Source organism: Elephantulus edwardii, unplaced genomic scaffold, assembly GCF_000299155.1.
Source record: "Elephantulus edwardii isolate Elephantulus edwardi_28Jun2011 unplaced genomic scaffold, EleEdw1.0 scaffold00004, whole genome shotgun sequence".
NCBI lineage: Eukaryota > Metazoa > Chordata > Mammalia > Macroscelidea > Macroscelididae > Elephantulus > Elephantulus edwardii.
Genome location: NW_006399754.1, coordinates 21,351,932 through 21,368,877, shown reverse-complemented (window position 1 = coordinate 21,368,877; position 16,946 = coordinate 21,351,932). Strand labels below are relative to the sequence as shown.

Below are 16,946 nucleotides of genomic sequence, written 5' to 3'. Positions count from 1 at the left end.
ATTCCAAATCACACAAATAGACAAACATTTGCTTTCAGCCAAGATCCATCTGACATTAACAGTAATATTTCTCCTACCAAGGCTTCTTCTGAATCCAACTTGAATTTCTGGCAGTTCCCTGTCAATGTGCTGTTCCAGGTGGGGTTTGTTTTGGATAATCTTCAGTAAGATTTTATTTGCCTGTTATACTAATTATATTGTTTCATAATTTACTTGTTATGTTGGATCACTTTTTTTTTAATAGTATGGTCCTCTTCCAGTCAGCTAGACAGATAGCTGTCTTTCAAATTTCTTCTTGTTGTCTAGTAAACATTCCCAGGGATTCATCTAGTTTCTCAACCATGTCAACTGGTATCTCATGAGTTCTCATCAGACAGCTGGTATCTCATCAGAGACCTTATTTTTTGCCAATAGCTTAAGTGAAGCTTGAACTTCATCCTTCAGTATCATTGGTTCTTATCATGTGCTGAAATGTCGTATGATAAAGTGTTTCTACACCGACCAATAACTTTTTGGCACAATAACTCTGTGTATTCCTTTTTATGCCTTTAGCATCATTTAAATTTTTGCCTGTAAAATTCTTCAGTATTGTAAATTTAGGTTTGAATTTCATTTTCTCTTTATATGTATTTTCCAATTTTACTTTCGAATCTTCCTCAACTGTTCTCTGCATTTCATTATAATCCTATCGTATTCAGTAACATTATATATTACAGGAATGTTTCTTCTGTGGAGTAGCTGGTGCATATTTTAAACATTCATTTTAGTTACCAACTGAATATAGGAAGTATATCTGAGTCTTCTTTCATAAAAATTACTAGTTGAAAGCAACTCATAGCTTCATTGAATTTCCGAAGTTCTAAATGACATGACAGATAATGGTTCTCTTTTCCCATTGGAGCCACTGGTAAATTTTCACCACCAGAGAGGCACAATCATTGGCTCCATGGTACAACTTTCTGTGAATTATGCTAACAGTGCCCTGGTAAGATTGCAACCTTGGAAACCTCATGAGTCAGCTCTGGTTCGTCCTGTATAATAAGTACTAAAAGTTGACACCGACTCAACAATATTAAACTCAACATTAAAAATACAATGAATGAAAGGAAAGAAAATGCATTAAGCTTATGAGTGGAAGAAAGAGAAGAGGAGAATCTGATGTGATTAAAACTTGCCCACTGAGATGCCAAGTCATTTCTGAGTGCAGTACCACATCTTCCCAATAGTCTTTTCTTGAATAAACAACTGTGAAAATCCCCTCTCATTTCTGGTTTCTTTTATTGTATCTTCAATTTTCAAAATAATGGATTTTATATTTTCATGATAAATGGTGATTTAATAGAAATAACCCAAGTGAAAATAACTGCCTCTGAAAAACCACTGGAGTGTCAGGCATGGGTTGGCTCCAACTTTATGTTTGTTGTTGTTAAGTGCCGTTGAGTTGTAGGCAACTCAGAGTGACCCTATGAACAGAAGACCTGGACACTTGTATAACTTTCATCCTTTCTCCAGGTTCATAGTGTTTCTGGAGGCAAGCTGTTTTCAAAAGTGGATGCCACTCCTGCTTCCAAGCTTGTTTTAATGGGGGAGCTCCACCAAACACTGTCCACCATGGGTAACCATTATCGTATTTGACACATCAGTGTCACAGTGTTCAGCTTCACAGCAACCACGAGTTACAACAACAGCTCTACAAAAAACAGCAATAACAACACAGCTGACTTTAACACATAGAAATGTATTCTCTGTCTGTTTCAGAAGCTAGGGATCTAAATTCAGGGTGCAGGCTATAGAGAAAAGCTTTTATCTCTGTTGGCTTTGGAAGAATATCTTTTTTCAGCATCATTGTACCAGTGAACTTTGACTATGCCTATGTATGTTGATATGAATCTTTTCCTGGATCTAAGAAGTTCACCAGGCAGGGGAACCTGGGTCCAGAGGTCGTACACCCTGACTCTTAATAGGGACTAAGGTCCCCGTGATCTCTGCTAAATTGTTTGTTGTTATTGTTGTTGTGATCATTAAGTTAGAGCCAACCCATATCTGACTCTTCAGAAGGTTTTCAGAGGTAGTAAATCACATGGGAGGTAGTTGCATGTCCTCTCATGGATCAGCTGGTGGATTTGAACTGAGTATCTTTAGATTGGTAGTGCAGTTTCTTGCTAATAAGCCACCAGAGTACAATTCTTTGATATCCTTGGTTGTCGTTGTTGTTATGTGCCCTTGAGTCGCTTGTGACTCATAGCGACCCTATGTACAACAGCTCTAAACTCCGCTCTGTCCTGTGCCAATCACACCGTCTTGGATACACCCATCCCAATTACCCCAGTCACTGAATCAATCCACCTCATAGAGGGCCTTCCCCTCCTGCGCTGTCCCTCCACCCTCCCAAGCATGATGTCCCTCTCTAAAGACCTGTCTCTCCTTACAACATGTCCAAAGTATGTTAGACGGAGCCTCAGAATCCTTGCCTCCAAGGAGCCACCCGGTTTAACCCTTTCCAGGATTAATCTGTTTGTTTTCCTAGCAGTCCATGGTGCCCTCAATACTCTTCTCCAGCACGACAGCTCAAAGGCATCAATTCTCCTTCTATCCTCCTTAGTCATTGTCCAACTCTCTGATGCATAACAAGTGATTGCAAAGAGCATGGCCTGTATCAGACACACCTTAGTCTCCAGAGAGACACCATTGCTCTTCAGTACTTTGGAGAGGTCCCTAACAGCAGACTATCCCATCACAATACTGTCTTAATTTCCTGGCTACTGGTGCCAAGACTGTTGACTGTGGAGCCAAGCAAACTAAAGCTGTGAACAATCTCAGTCTTTCACCATCCATCCTGATGCTGCCAGTTGGCCCAGTGGTGAGAATCTTTGTCTTCTTGACATTAAGCCTCAATCCATATTGGAGGCTGCAGTCCTCGACCCTCTGCACATCTCAAAAAAGAGTGCTTCAGGATACAACTTGGTCTTATAGATGATATTCTTTGTCATTGATGTAACTTGCTTCATTAAAATAACATAACAACATAAAATTTGTTGTTGTTAGGTGCTATGGCATTGCCAATAGTTCATAGCAATCTTATGAATAGATCTGAGCCTCACCTTGTATTGCGCTTTACTCACCATCTCTAACATGCTCTAGCCATTATTCCAGTTGCTACATTAATCCACCTTGCTGAAAGTCTTCCACTCCCATTCAAACCTTCCACCTTTTGCAGCATGGAGTCTTTTTACAAGGACTGGTCCCACCTTACAACATGCCCAAAGTATGTGAGACAAAATTTCATCATCCTTGCCTCTAAGACCACTTCCTCGAGGACACATTTATTTGTTTTCTTTTACAATCATTGGAACTATTTAATACTCTTCTCTAACAGCACAATTATAAAGCATGGATTCTTCTGTAATCCTGATTCAATGTCCAGCTTTCAGATGCATAGGAAGCGGCTGACAAACCCTGGCTTATTTCTCACACCCCTTTGTCTTTAAACTGACATTACTGCTCTTTAGCACTTTGGAGAGGTCCTTGACAGCAGGTTTTTTCCCCCAAAAGTCAGCATGTCTTTTGATTTCTTGACTGTTCGTACCATAGATGTTAATAGTAGATCCAAATAAATCTTTGATCATTTGAATCACTTTTGCGTCTGTCATGAACTATCATCAACATTTATTTGATATTGCCTCAGAGAGGTTGTTTTTGTTGTTGTTATGTGCCATAAAGTCACCTGAGCCTCAGCGACTCTATGTACAACAGCTCTGAACCTTGCCCTATCCTGAGCCAGTCTCACTAACTCCAACACACCTCATCCCATCGCCTCAGTGATCGTGTCAATTCATGTCATCTGGAGTCTTCCTGTCCTGCACTGTCCCTCCGTCTTTCCAAGCATGATGTCCTTCTCCAAGGACTGGCCCCTCCTGACCATGTGGCCAAAGTATTTGAGACAGAGTTCTAAAATCTTTGCCCCCAAGAAGAAACTTGATTTTACCCTTTCCAAGAGAAACGTATTTGTTTCCTTGGTGGTCAATGGTATGTTCAATACTCCTCTCCAGTGCCACAATTCAAAGCCTTCAGTTCTTCCTTCATCCTTAGTTATCGTTCAGCTCTCTGATCTATAGCTTGCAGTTGTAAAGACCATTCCCTGGATTAGGCCTACTTTAGTTTCTAGATGGATGTTATTGCTTATCAGAACTCTAGAAAGGTCTCTGACAGATACCCCCATTTCAGTTTGTCTTTTGATTTCCTGACTGCTGGTGTGAAGAGTGTTTATTGTCGATCTAAAATTGTTAACAACCTCAATGTCTTCTCTATCTGTCATAGTGCTGCCAGTTGGCCCAGTGGTGAGAATCTATGTTTTCTTGATGTTGCGCTTCAATCCATGTTGAAGACTGCAGTCCTTGACCTTCTACAGCAAATGCTTCAGGGCCTCCTCAGTTTCAGCTAGGAAGATTGATCTACATAGCACTGGCTGTTGACGAGTCTTCTTACAATCTTGATGCCACATTCTCCCTCATAAAGTCCATCCTCTTTAATGATCTGTTATGCAGATAGACCAAACATGCAACCAAGATGCATTAATTAAACTGGTTTAGTAGAATGCAACAGTTGGGAACAGGGAGGAAGGATCAGTATTCAGAAAACATGGACTTGCTGACAGAAATGAGTCTGGAGATAGAATGATAGAATTCTGTACAATTAATGATTTATTTACTAAAAATACCTTTTATAATAAGCATAAATGCTGACTATATTCATGGATTTCATCTCTTGGTATACGCAGGAATCATATCGATTACATCTGTGTAAAGAATCCTTGAACAAACTCAGTATCAGCTGTGAAAACTAGGCCAGGTACTGATTGTGGAACAGACTGTCAACTACTCATATGCAAGTTCAAATTAAAGGTTAAGTCAAATGCATAGGAATCTAAATTTGACCTTAAATCTATCTCAAGGTCAATTTTAAAACTGTCTCAGAAATAGGTTTGAAGCCTTAAACACTAATGTTTAAAGGCCAGATAAGCTGTGGGAGGATATCAAGGTTATTATCCAGGAAGAATGCAAAAGGTCATTACAGACAGAGGAGGAAGAAAAGACCAAGATGGATGTCAGAAGAACTCTAAATATTGTACTAGAAGGCTGAGAAACCAAAGTAAAGGGAAAATACCAGTAAGTTAAGGACTCAAAAAGGTTAGGTTTTAAAAAACGTAATTACATCAAAGCACAAAATGGAGGGTATTTACATAATATTGAGAATTATGCTTTAACAAAATTGACACATTTTAAGGAGTATCTCATTTAATCTACAGTAGTTGGTTATGTGGATGCGGCCAGTATTTAGTTCCTCAGAGGCAGGTCTAGAGCAACAGAGGACTAATGCCTCGTTTTTTGGATTATGCGCAGAGTCTTTCTCACTTAGGGAACAAATTGGAAAGAACTAAATATTATCTCACATGATTTTCATATAGATGAAAACTTTTTGTCTCATAAAATAAAGGCTTGAGAGGATTATTTGTCATAATTGCTATTGTGATTGGTCAGAATTCCTCCTAGATTAGACTGCGTTACATACTGAGTGTCATTTTCAGTAATCAACGTCTAAGTATATGCCACTTGCTCTGTTTTACTAATTGACTATTTTTTCAATGAAAATGTGGATGAGACTCCATTATACTCCATTACATTTTATTCTTATGACACATGGGCTAAATCAGCATTAGAATGAAATTACACATTCAACAGCTTGGTTACAAGATTCATAATTTTATAGTTTAGGATAAATCATCTAATTTTTATGAAGACTGATTCTGGGCAAGATAAACCATGAAATGAAAATTATGGTTTAGTGTACATTTGTATCACTCAGATATTGTTGTTGTTAAGTGCTGTCAAGTCGCAGTGACCCTTTGTATGGTAGACCTCAACACTTGTATAACTTTGTTTTCTGCATGTTCATAGAGTTTCCAGATGCTAACTATTTTGGAAGTGGGTGCTACTCTTGCTTCCGAGCTTGTTTTAGTCGAGAAGCTCCACCAAACACTGTCCACCATGGGTAACCATTATCGTATTTGATACATCAGTGTCACAGTGTTCAGCTTCACAGCAACCATGAGTTACCTCTGTACAGCAAATAGACAGACCAGTGCTATAGCACTTAAAAGAATATTTGATCCCAAACTATTAAAACCAGGTCTGAGGGCCGCAGATTCAAACAGTAATTCAGATAAAAACTATGTATTCTGTTCTTGTGTTACAAATCTTTTGCTAAATAAACTCTGGAAATTGAGAATGATTAATATAGTTACAATACTTAAACTTGTAATTTGTGGTCTAGAAGGAAGTTATCGGTATTAAAGAAGTGATTATATAATTGATGACTTACCTATCATAAGGAAGGATGCATTATGTAAAACTTTTATTAAGCAACAGATAACGTAGCTGTTCTTGTTGTTATGTGCCATCAAGTCGCCTGCGCGACTCATAGCGACCCTATGTACAACAGCCCTAAACCATACTCTGTCCTGTGCCAATCACACTGTCTCTGACACGTGCACCCCAATTACCCGAGTCACTGAATCAATCCAACTCATGAGGGCCTTCTCTCCTGTGCTGTCTCTTCACCTTCCCAAGCGTGACATCCCTCTCCAAGGACAGGTTCCTCCTTGCAACATGTCCAAAGTATGTCAGACAAAGCTTCAGAATCCTTGACTCCAAGGAGAAGCCTGAATTAACCCTCTCCTGGATGAACCTGTTTTTTTCTTTTCCTTAGCAGTCCATGTTTATTCAATACTCTTTTCCAGCACCACAGTTCAAAGGTGTCAATTCTCCTTCTATTATCCCTAGTCATTGTCCAGCTCTCTGATGCATAGCAAGTGATTGCAAAGACCATGGCCTGGATCGAGTCAATTAATATATTCTCAGGGAGATAATGAACAGTGTGCAAAGAAGGATTTAATCTTATTCCTCCTTATAAATCTACTCATGTATCATAGAACCACTAGTAAGACTGACGCATTTTTGAAACTGATGAGTTTGAGGAATTGTATGACTGAATACTAAGTATAGTATACACACACACACACACACACACACACACACACTCACACTCTATATCTATATCATCTGTATCTACCTCTATATCATCTATATCAATCATCGATATCATCATCTACATCTCTATATCTCTCATCTATATCAGTCATCTATATCTATATCATCTATATCTCTATCTATATCTCTATATCTCTATCTCTGTCTCTAATCTATATATCATCTATATCAATCATCTATCTCATCTTTCTCTATCTCTCTCTCTCTATCTCGATCTCTATCTATATCTCTATCATCTTATCTATCTATCTAATCTATCTATCTATCATCTATAATTTCTTTTTTCATTTGGGGTAGCAAGTAACTCTTAGTTTCACTTGTTTGAACTATTGGTTAAAATTATCGTTTACACATAACTGTATTTAGGTGAGTTTTGGTCTAATCAGGTCATGTTTTATTTATGTGGAGTTTTTTGTGGGTCTTTTTTTAAAGCGTTTGCCAGTTTAGTTGTTCATAATGTGTATGATTTTTGACTTGTGTATATAAAACACGTATTTAATTATTTTTGCAGGCCAGCATTTTAAGTTATTGGATTTAAAATAACTCAACTTTATCTAAAAATTGCTTATGATGAATTAGATTGGTTCATATAATTTAGATTCAGACATATGTGAAACTCAGAGATATTGTCAACAAAGTAATATGGGTATTAACACTTTCTAGTGTATTGATAATAATATTACAACCATAATTAATTCCTTATTGAGTCCTTGAAAAAAGACATTAATTTTAGAGTAGCTGATCATTACATTAAAACCAACAATTATACATAGGAAAACATTGTGATGGTGTCAGCTATGTGCCAAGAAAAAATACATTGTTATATATTCTGAAATGAATAAATTTTGCTCTAATACAAGTCAAATTCCAAAGTGAAATTTGTTTAAAACTCAGCTGATAGACCGTAACCTGACCGGGTTACTAACTTGAATGTTTTCCATTTCATTAGCTATACCCAGCGTGTGGTTGGAAATGGAATCAGGGCGCAGTCTGGAAATCCTGAAGTGAAAGTCAAAGGGACTGATCCTGTAATCAATCAGATTATTGATAAACTGAAGCATATAATCCAGGTAAGACTGATCCTTTATTAGCATAATCTATAGGAGAAACTCCGTGGTATGTTTCTAGTGTATCTGCTAATCCTAAATAAAATTGAGCATTGACATAAATAGATTTGTTATTTTTATATGGAAAGCCAATCAATGAGAAATATTATTTTAATTTCTGGACAATCCATATCTCTGTAGAGCGAAGAAAAGCCTCAACATTTTGACAAATAATGAAATTTCAGAATAAATTTTATCCTTAATGAATAAGCTATAGAAGTCAATGAGTTAATTTCAGAAAAATATATACTGGAGAATGAAGGTAACAGGGTGGCGAAGGTGGGGAAAGGTTGTGATCTGCATGCACTGGGGGACTGAGTTGCAGTTGATTCAACAGCACATGACAACAAAAATCATCACCTCCAGGATAACCCTGTGCATCTTTCTGTGAAGACTTTTGCTGGTTTTGAACAAAAATAAAAAATGAGTGGTATACATTTATTAATTTTCTTTGTTAATTTTGCATGTGAAAGCTGGACAATGATGCCTGTGAGCTGAGATGCTGGAGAAGAGTATTGAGTAGACCATTGCTGCTAGAACAAACAGGTTTATCCCAGAGAGAGTGAGGCCAGGCTGCTCCTTGGAGGCAGGGAAACTGAACCTTTATCTGACATATTCTGGACATATTTCAAGGTGGGACCAGTCCTTGGAAAGGCATAACGTGTTTGGGAGGGTGGAAGGGCAGTGCAAGAGAGGGAGACTGACGATGAGATGGATTGATTCAGTAACTGGTGTAATGTGGTTAAATATGTCAGTAAGATTGTCACAGGATAGAGCAAGGTTTACGGCTGTTGTTCATAGGGTCGCTATAAGCTGCAGATGACTCGATGGCACATAACAACAGCAACATGTCAATTTTATTTAATCTAATAATGGCACTTGAAATAGTTCTATTTTACTGTTTATAATTATGTGTGCAATATATTGCTATTTTTAATGCATGAAATATATTCTATAAATTCTATGACTGTTGTTTAGAACCAAATGGTATATAAAGACTATGATTGTCATTATTGACATTTAAGGGAAGAAGAATTTTTTCTTTCCTTGTTTATACTTTTGCAATAATTTATGCCTGTGTACCTTTGATTGATACATGTTTCCAGGAAGACTATTTAGTGTCTGGGACAGCCCAAGTAGTACAGTGTCATTACTGCTTACTGTTCTGGATTCTTTAGTAATACTTTTCATAATTGTCATGCAAACTTTAAGAGTAGGTCAAGCCAAATGTTAGAATTCTATTTTCACTTCCCTTCAAGAAAATGATACATTGTTGTTGGGCACTGGTGGCCCTGTGGTAAGACACTGTGCTTCTATCCCAAAGGCACGTAGTTTGAATCCACCAGCTGTTCCACTGGAGAAGGATGGGCAAACTCGTCCCAGCGATTTACTTCCTCTGAAAGCCTGCTGGAGTGTCAGCTATGAGTGGGTTCCAACTCGAAGTATTCTTGAGTCCCCAATAATACTTTCTCATAATTGTCATACAATGTTTAAGACTATGTGGAGGTATATCTTAGAAGTTTATTTTCACTTCTCTTCAAGAAAATGATACACCAGGAAGATATTTGGCCTAAGTTTAATACAATAGATTTTCATTTCTAGGAGGATAATGGTTATTTTGCCTCTTCTCTTAATATTAAATTGGAAAAATGGATATATCACTCTGAGTGGCAGAAGTACGTTGCATGGAGAAGAATGGAAGAGAAAAATGTTATGATTATTAATAACCTCAAAACAGTCTGTAATGAATAAAGCTGATTCCTTCAGTGAGAAACAGCCAAGTCTTATGTTGTTGGGGTTTCCAGATTTGTTTGTGTCAGGTACTGGCATGTTGGTGAAGGGGGAGTGGAGTGGAGTCACATCCGGGACTTAGCAGAATGACCGAGATCAGTTCACATAAAACCTCTTGCTTTCAGATGCTACAGTAGTAAGTTCTTCCAGGAGAATCGCACAAGTCAGTCACTCTCTAGTCAAGTTCTGTCATCATCGTAGCCTTTCTTTTCTGTGGGAAGAAAACAACCAACTCTCCAGATGAAATTAGTCTAGGACAATTTAATTTAATGTGGGATTTTCTGGACGTCAGTAAACAATCTGTTAGTAACTCGCAGCAGAAGGTCACTAGATTTCTAAGAACGTGCAGTGTCTGTGTGTCTTTATTGAGGATACTTAAGGGGACGGGGAGACTAGGGTTGCAGCATGTGCACATGCAGAGCGTTCTTGGGAGTACAGGAAGTAGGACTGAACAGAGCAAGCAGCTGCACTCTATTGTGGCTGAACCGAGGTCTCACCTGAACCCTGTGGAAACTGAGCCTAGTGGGAACTCTGAGCTTCAGGTTGTCAAACACTGAGGCAAGGTGATGGGTTTTCGTTCCTTTATTCTGAGTTTTCTTTGCATGAGGACTACTAGGGAAGAAAGCATGATCGGAGAGCCTGAACTGTAGGTCATTCAATGCAATTTATTACCATGGACTTGAAACTGACTCATAACTGACCTCCCGGCAGGTTTCCAAAGCTTTAAGTCACACGGGGAGACGATTGCCCATCTTTCTCCTAGGCTGCTGCCGGTGAATTGAAACCGAGAAGCTCTGGCTTTGAATGAGCCCTATAAATGCTTTATCAGTTGCACTATCAGAGGTCCATTTCTAAGGCATTCTCACCTTCCTGTGCTGGTCACCGGGAGCCAGCAATGCCATCTCAGGTGGGGCAATGAGTGGCTTGGTCTTGAAAGGTGTAGGTGGCATTTTGCAGTGTCCACTTATAATACGGTACATATGTCTATTTGAATGCTCTAATTATATTTATAAAAGCAAAAGAGATTGAGTGCTTGTTAACTCTTCTCAGCTGGACACAAAATCTTAGTGGTTTCCAGAGTAGAGCAAGCATTTCCCAGAAATTTGTACAAGATAGTTGACTGGAATTTAAGAGGGAAAAAGAGAGTTTCAGTAGATATTATTTCCATCTGTTTCTTTCAAAATCTAAATTGCTACAAAAGTTTGTAGTAGTGTTATTCAACATTGCGAGAAAATGGAAACAGCCCAAAGGTCTAACAGGAAAGAAATAATCACACTTGTACAGTAGCTTACATTTAAAACATCTGTCATTATCCAAAGAGAATGTATTAGCAGTTAAATTTCTAACAAGTACTGTTAGTTGCACATGATGGTGACCCACTAGTTAGACCTTCTGAATGAAATATAAGAATATCACAGCAATTTTCTACATTTATTTTATTACAAAAGTAATAACTATTAAAGTTTCACTAAAAGTAGTGGGTTTAGATAACCTTTAATTTCTTCAAATTTAATAGTTTTAAAACATTTAAGACTATTACCCTGTTATGTTGTATATTCATTTTTATAGAGAGTGAAACTACTTTAGAGAGGTATCTTCATGTGCAATATAAATTTCTTGTAAATCTGAAAAAAAACAGCAATAGCATTATGATTTACGCCTATAATATTAGTATGTATTTTTATAATATGGATCCCAATCATCACAGGGTACTAGGTTCAGGCATGAACCAGGCACTCATTTATTGTAGGAAGTGCTTGTGATAGACGAACTTGTTATCTTTCCCTCATTCTGGTCTTAGGATGTTGTTGTTAGGTGCCATCAAGTTAAGTACAACTCGTAGCGACCCTATGAGCTTGAATCCATCCTGTCCTGTCCTGTGCCATCCTCACACTTGCTGGCACACAAGAACCCATTGCAGCAGTCACCACATCAGTCCAGTGGTTGAGGGTCTTCCTCTCCTTCGCCAACCCTCTACCCTCCTCAGCATCATGTCCTTCTCCAGTAGCACCTCCTAACAACATGCCCAGAGTATGTGAGGTAAAGCCTCATCATTCTTGCCTCCCGGAGCGCTCTTGTTGCACCCTTTCCAAGACATATGTGTTTATTCTCTTGGCCATCCATGGCATGTTCAGTGTTCTTCTCCAACACCACGGATCAAAGGTGTTGATTCTTTTTTCTGCCATCCATATTTGTGGCCCAGCTCTCGAATGGACGGCTACTAATCAGAGAGGACACAGCCTGAATCAGACATACCATAATCTTCAAACTAACATCATTACTCCTCAAGAATTTGGAAAGGTCCCTAATGGCAGACTTTCCCAGTGCAATGTTTCTCCTTATTTTCTTACTGCTTGTACCAATGGTGTCAGTTGTGGATCCAAGCAAGATGAAGCTGTTAAGAGTTTAAATCTCCTTTCCTTCCATCATGACACTGCCTGTCAGTCCAGTGGTAAGAATCTTTGTTTTCTTGATGTTTCAATGTAATCCACACTGAAGGCTCCATTCCTTCATTGTCTGTAACAAGTTTCTCAAATCCTCCTCACTTTCAGCAAGCAAGGTTGTGCCATCTACATAATGCAGGTTATTGATGAGTCTCCCTCCAATCCTCATGTTACACTCCTCCTCATAGAGTCTAGTTTCTCAGATAATTTGCTCAGCTTACAGATTGAATAGGTATTGAGAGAGAATACATCCCTAGTGCACTCCCTTCCCAATCCCAAACCATGCAGTGCTACCAACATGGTTCATAGTCATTTTAGAATGATAACAAAAGCCATTTAAATCTCAATAGATGGTTATATAAAGTTAGTGTTTGTAAAGAAATAAGTGCATTGAAGTTTCTAAATTTGATTCTGGGATATCTTCAAGAGCTCCTAGCCACTTAGGAGAAAATAAACTCTCTTGGAACATTTTCTAATTGTAAATAGCTTACAATGGGGTGATCCATAACCAGTCAATCAAAATTGATTGTTTGGTTGCTAATTGCAAGTGATTTGATCATGAGGTGTCTCTGCCTTTATTAACTTCGTTACCTTCTATCACTTTTACTTAACCCTTCCCTTGCTTAGGACATTCACCACAGCACCCTGATTTCTTAGCTTACAAATCTACTACAGATCAATATTATGTCCCAGATTTACAGTATTAAAATTCCAGAAAGACCGACACTCCTTGACCGTGTATTAGTTATGCAGTAGTCACTAAAAGCATTGAGATACCTTTTGCCTCAGAAGAAAACACTTAAAAAACACTCAATATTTTGGACTGATTATCTAATTTAGCAATTACTTTAAGTAATTTAAAAATTCAATGAGGGCTTGCTTTTATGAGTATGTGGCATAACACAGTGACTTCAGTAATGACCATTTCTTCTTTCTTTCTTTTTTTAAAAATCAATTGCCAGCATAAAACCAGCCATTTCAGTTCGTGTCCAATCAACTGGAAATGTAAAGTGAAGAACTCTTTTTAAAATAATGGGTTTGGAGTTGGCCACCTATAATTTCCACTTATTATTTAAAGATTATGTAGTTGTTTTATGTTGGATTAGAAAATGGACTTTATTCACTTAGATGTTGCTGATCTTATAATTATTCTTACTCATTAATATCTTAAATATCTATCTGCCAGCTTTTCTCTTAGTAAAAAAGTTTGAAAACTTTAGAAAATTGTACTTTTTATGCTTTCTATTTAGGTTAGATGATCAGGAAAAGCCACAATCTGCCACAACAGATAAACAGCAGCTGATAAATAAAGTGTGGTGGTTCTCACCCACCCAGCTTCTCCATTGGAATAATCCTGCAGGTTTGCTCTTACAAATGCTGCAAAACGTCATGTAGTTTTACTCTGTCATGAGGTAGCTATTTGTTGAATTCATCTCACTAGCACCCAACAACTACAGGAAAAACCACAAGCCTTTTAAAAGTTAAAACATTTACATCTTACATATTAAAAATAGTGTAGAAATATGGCTTATTACACAAAATAAAATTCCTAGTTATAATCAGATCTACTACATTCAGGCTGATTTTTCAAAGCCAAAATAATTGGACTCTTTCAGAACTTTGAATCTAAAAGACAGATATGCAGCATTATATCACCAATAAGCAGAATAAGTGAGAAAAAGAGTGCTTTCATAATTACTTGGCATAATGACCTAGTCAATAACATAAAAAATTTAAAACAAACAAATGAATTTTCCTGTCGTTTTCTATGTTTGCTGCAGTAAATTCAATGTGATTTAAACAAAAAATAAATAAATAAATTAAAAAAAAAAACAAACAACAAACCAAAAGCCTAACCTTGGGATTAGCACTAGTCACTACAATTAAATTGCTAAACAAATTAGCAGTATGTCTAAAATTATCTTATGGAACCCCTTTAATCACCAAATCTAATTTTGATATATATTGTTTGTTGTTGTGACATAAGGGATCTCATTGCTGACTTCAGATGCTCTTGACTGAAAGCAGAGAATACTGGAAAGATGTTTACTGATGTTTTATTGACTATGAAAACATTTGACTGTGTGGATTATAACAAATTATGACTCACATTGAGAAGAGTTGGAGTTCATACAACACCTATACATAGACAAAAAACGTTGTCCAATCAGAACAAGGGGACACTACAAGATTTAAAACCAGGAAAAATTGAAAACCAAATAAAAAAAGCTATCCTCTTTAAAAAAATTCAGGAAGATGTGTGTCAGGGCTGGATGCTTTCTCCATACCAATTGAATGGGTCTACTGAGTAAATAATTCAAGAACTACACCATATGAAGAAGAATGTGGCATTAAGATTGCAGGGAGACTCATAAAAAAAGAACAACAACAACAACAACCACCAAATTTGTGTTATATACATGTCCCAACCTCACTTTCTGAGAGTGGAGAAGACTTGAGAGACTTGGTGCAGACAATCAAAGACTATAGCCTTCAATGTGGATTATATCTAAACATAAAAAAACCAAAAACACCTAAGTACTGGACCAGTAGGCATCATTGTGATGTTGTTGTTGTTGATTGCCACCAAGTAGAGCACGACTCACAGCGACCTTATGAACAAAAGGCTTGAAGCCTTTTTATAACTATCGTAATTTATCAAAGTTCATAGGGTTTCCAGAGGCATGTTGTTTAGGAAGTGGATGCCACTCTTTCTTTCAAACCTGTCTTAAACTACGAGCTCCACCAAACACTGTCTACCATGGGTAACTGTTATGGCATTTAACACTCCAAAGAGTTTAGCATCACAGCAACGCCAGGTTACCTCAGTACAGCATATTAACAGAAGAGTCTTGAACCATTTAAAGAAGGTTCATCCAAAATATAATAACAACCTACTTTTAAATACAAAGGGCCTCCCAGAAGTCTTGTTGACTCTAAACAAGAGGCTTAAATAAGAAACAACCAGTAAAGTATATGCTTGTTGTTATGTTCTGTTGAGTTGCCTATGATGTATAGATAGCCTATATATCATTGTGATAGTTTGAGAAAATACTGACGTTTTAGAGTTTTCACATTTCTTGGATCCATAATAAACACCAGTGTCGAAAAATCCAAAGACGCATTGCACTGGGAAAATCTGCTACTAAGAACCTCTAAAGTCCAAAAGAGCAGTGATGTCAGTTTAGACACTAAAGGTGTCTGATCCAACTCATGGTCTTTTCATTTACTTCCTATGCATCTGAAAATGGGACAATGGATAAAGATGATTAAAGAAGTATCGATGATTTTGAATTGTGGTGTTGGAGAAGAGTACAGAATAATTGATGGCCTGCCAATAGAACGGAGAAGTCAGTCTTGGAGGAAGTGTAACCGTGATGTTCCTTAGAGGCAGGAAACAGGAATGATGAAACCAAGTCTCACATACTGTGAGTATGTTGTCAGGAGGGAAAAAGTCATCACGCTGGGGGCAGGTGGAGGGGTAGAGACAGAAAAAATCTCTACTTTACTCGCCGATGCTGGTTCGCGCTGAGATCCATAAGGCTGTCATGTTTCTGAGCTGATTCCAAGGCACCTAGGTAACAATGATCTGTAACACTCCTTTGCCACAGCTACTTTTTGACTGTGTGGTGCCTATTTCCCCGCTTTCCACAGGTATATTACCATTCTGTGGTACTTTGCAGACTCAACAAATGGGCTCTGTAATCACTTGAATGACATTTTATGAGTGTGCTTTGAAGATATAATTCGCCAGAGCAGAGTCGTTTCTCAGTATATTTCTTGCAGTTCAGCAGCATTTAACCAGATGGCCCCCTATAGTTTTGAAGCAGTTAATGCCCCTGAAAAGTAGGGTAACTTATGGGAGGTATATGGTCATGGTGCACCAGTGCAGAAGCTTCTTAGACATGATAGACTGTGGAAAAAGTGAAAGAAATACTATAGAAGAATTCATTACAATGAAACTAAGTTCTACACTAAGATTAAAATACGAATTCTGTGTCTTTATGAAATGTGCCAAGTATGAATATAAGAGTTGCATTTATTAGGAGTTTCACACTGATATGATAGAAATTTAATCAGTTCTATTAGAAATAAAACAAATCATGAGTTTTATAGTAATGAGTGTGAAAAGGCATTTATATGCCATTATATACCATTTCTGAAAATGATAATTTTGAAATTTTATATCTGGAAATATATTTTCAAACCAGGACAGAGACTCATTAAACAGATGGTAAAACCTAATTTAACTTCCTTTAACACTTCTTTTCTTTTTATCTTATAAAAGCAAGTGAGCTTGTCAGCTTTTAATGATAATAAAAGTCTAATTTGAATTTATTAGATTTGTGACTAAACAAGATAGCTGTTAAATTCATTCTGTCTTGCTAATTTTCTATTGTAAATTCATTTTGATTCAATAGTAAGAAAATCCTTTCAAAATTTCTGTAAAAGTAATCACATTATCCATTTAGAAAAGCAGTGGTTAAGGTTTCTAAAAG

The 16,946-nt window shown here is 37.4% G+C and overlaps 1 protein-coding gene across 1 annotated transcript in view; it reads left to right on the top strand.

Moving 5' to 3' along the window:
- GPC5 (glypican 5) overlaps positions 1–10,093 on the top strand; it is a 667,761-nt gene extending 657,668 nt beyond the window's left edge. Inside the window, exons 6-8 of the mRNA XM_006879630.1 lie at positions 8,056–8,176; positions 9,815–9,888; positions 10,033–10,093. Coding sequence (XP_006879692.1) covers positions 8,056–8,176; positions 9,815–9,888; positions 10,033–10,093 — 256 coding nt within the window. The remainder of the gene's footprint in view (positions 1–8,055; positions 8,177–9,814; positions 9,889–10,032) is intronic.
- Positions 10,094–16,946: the final 6,853 nt, after the last annotated feature.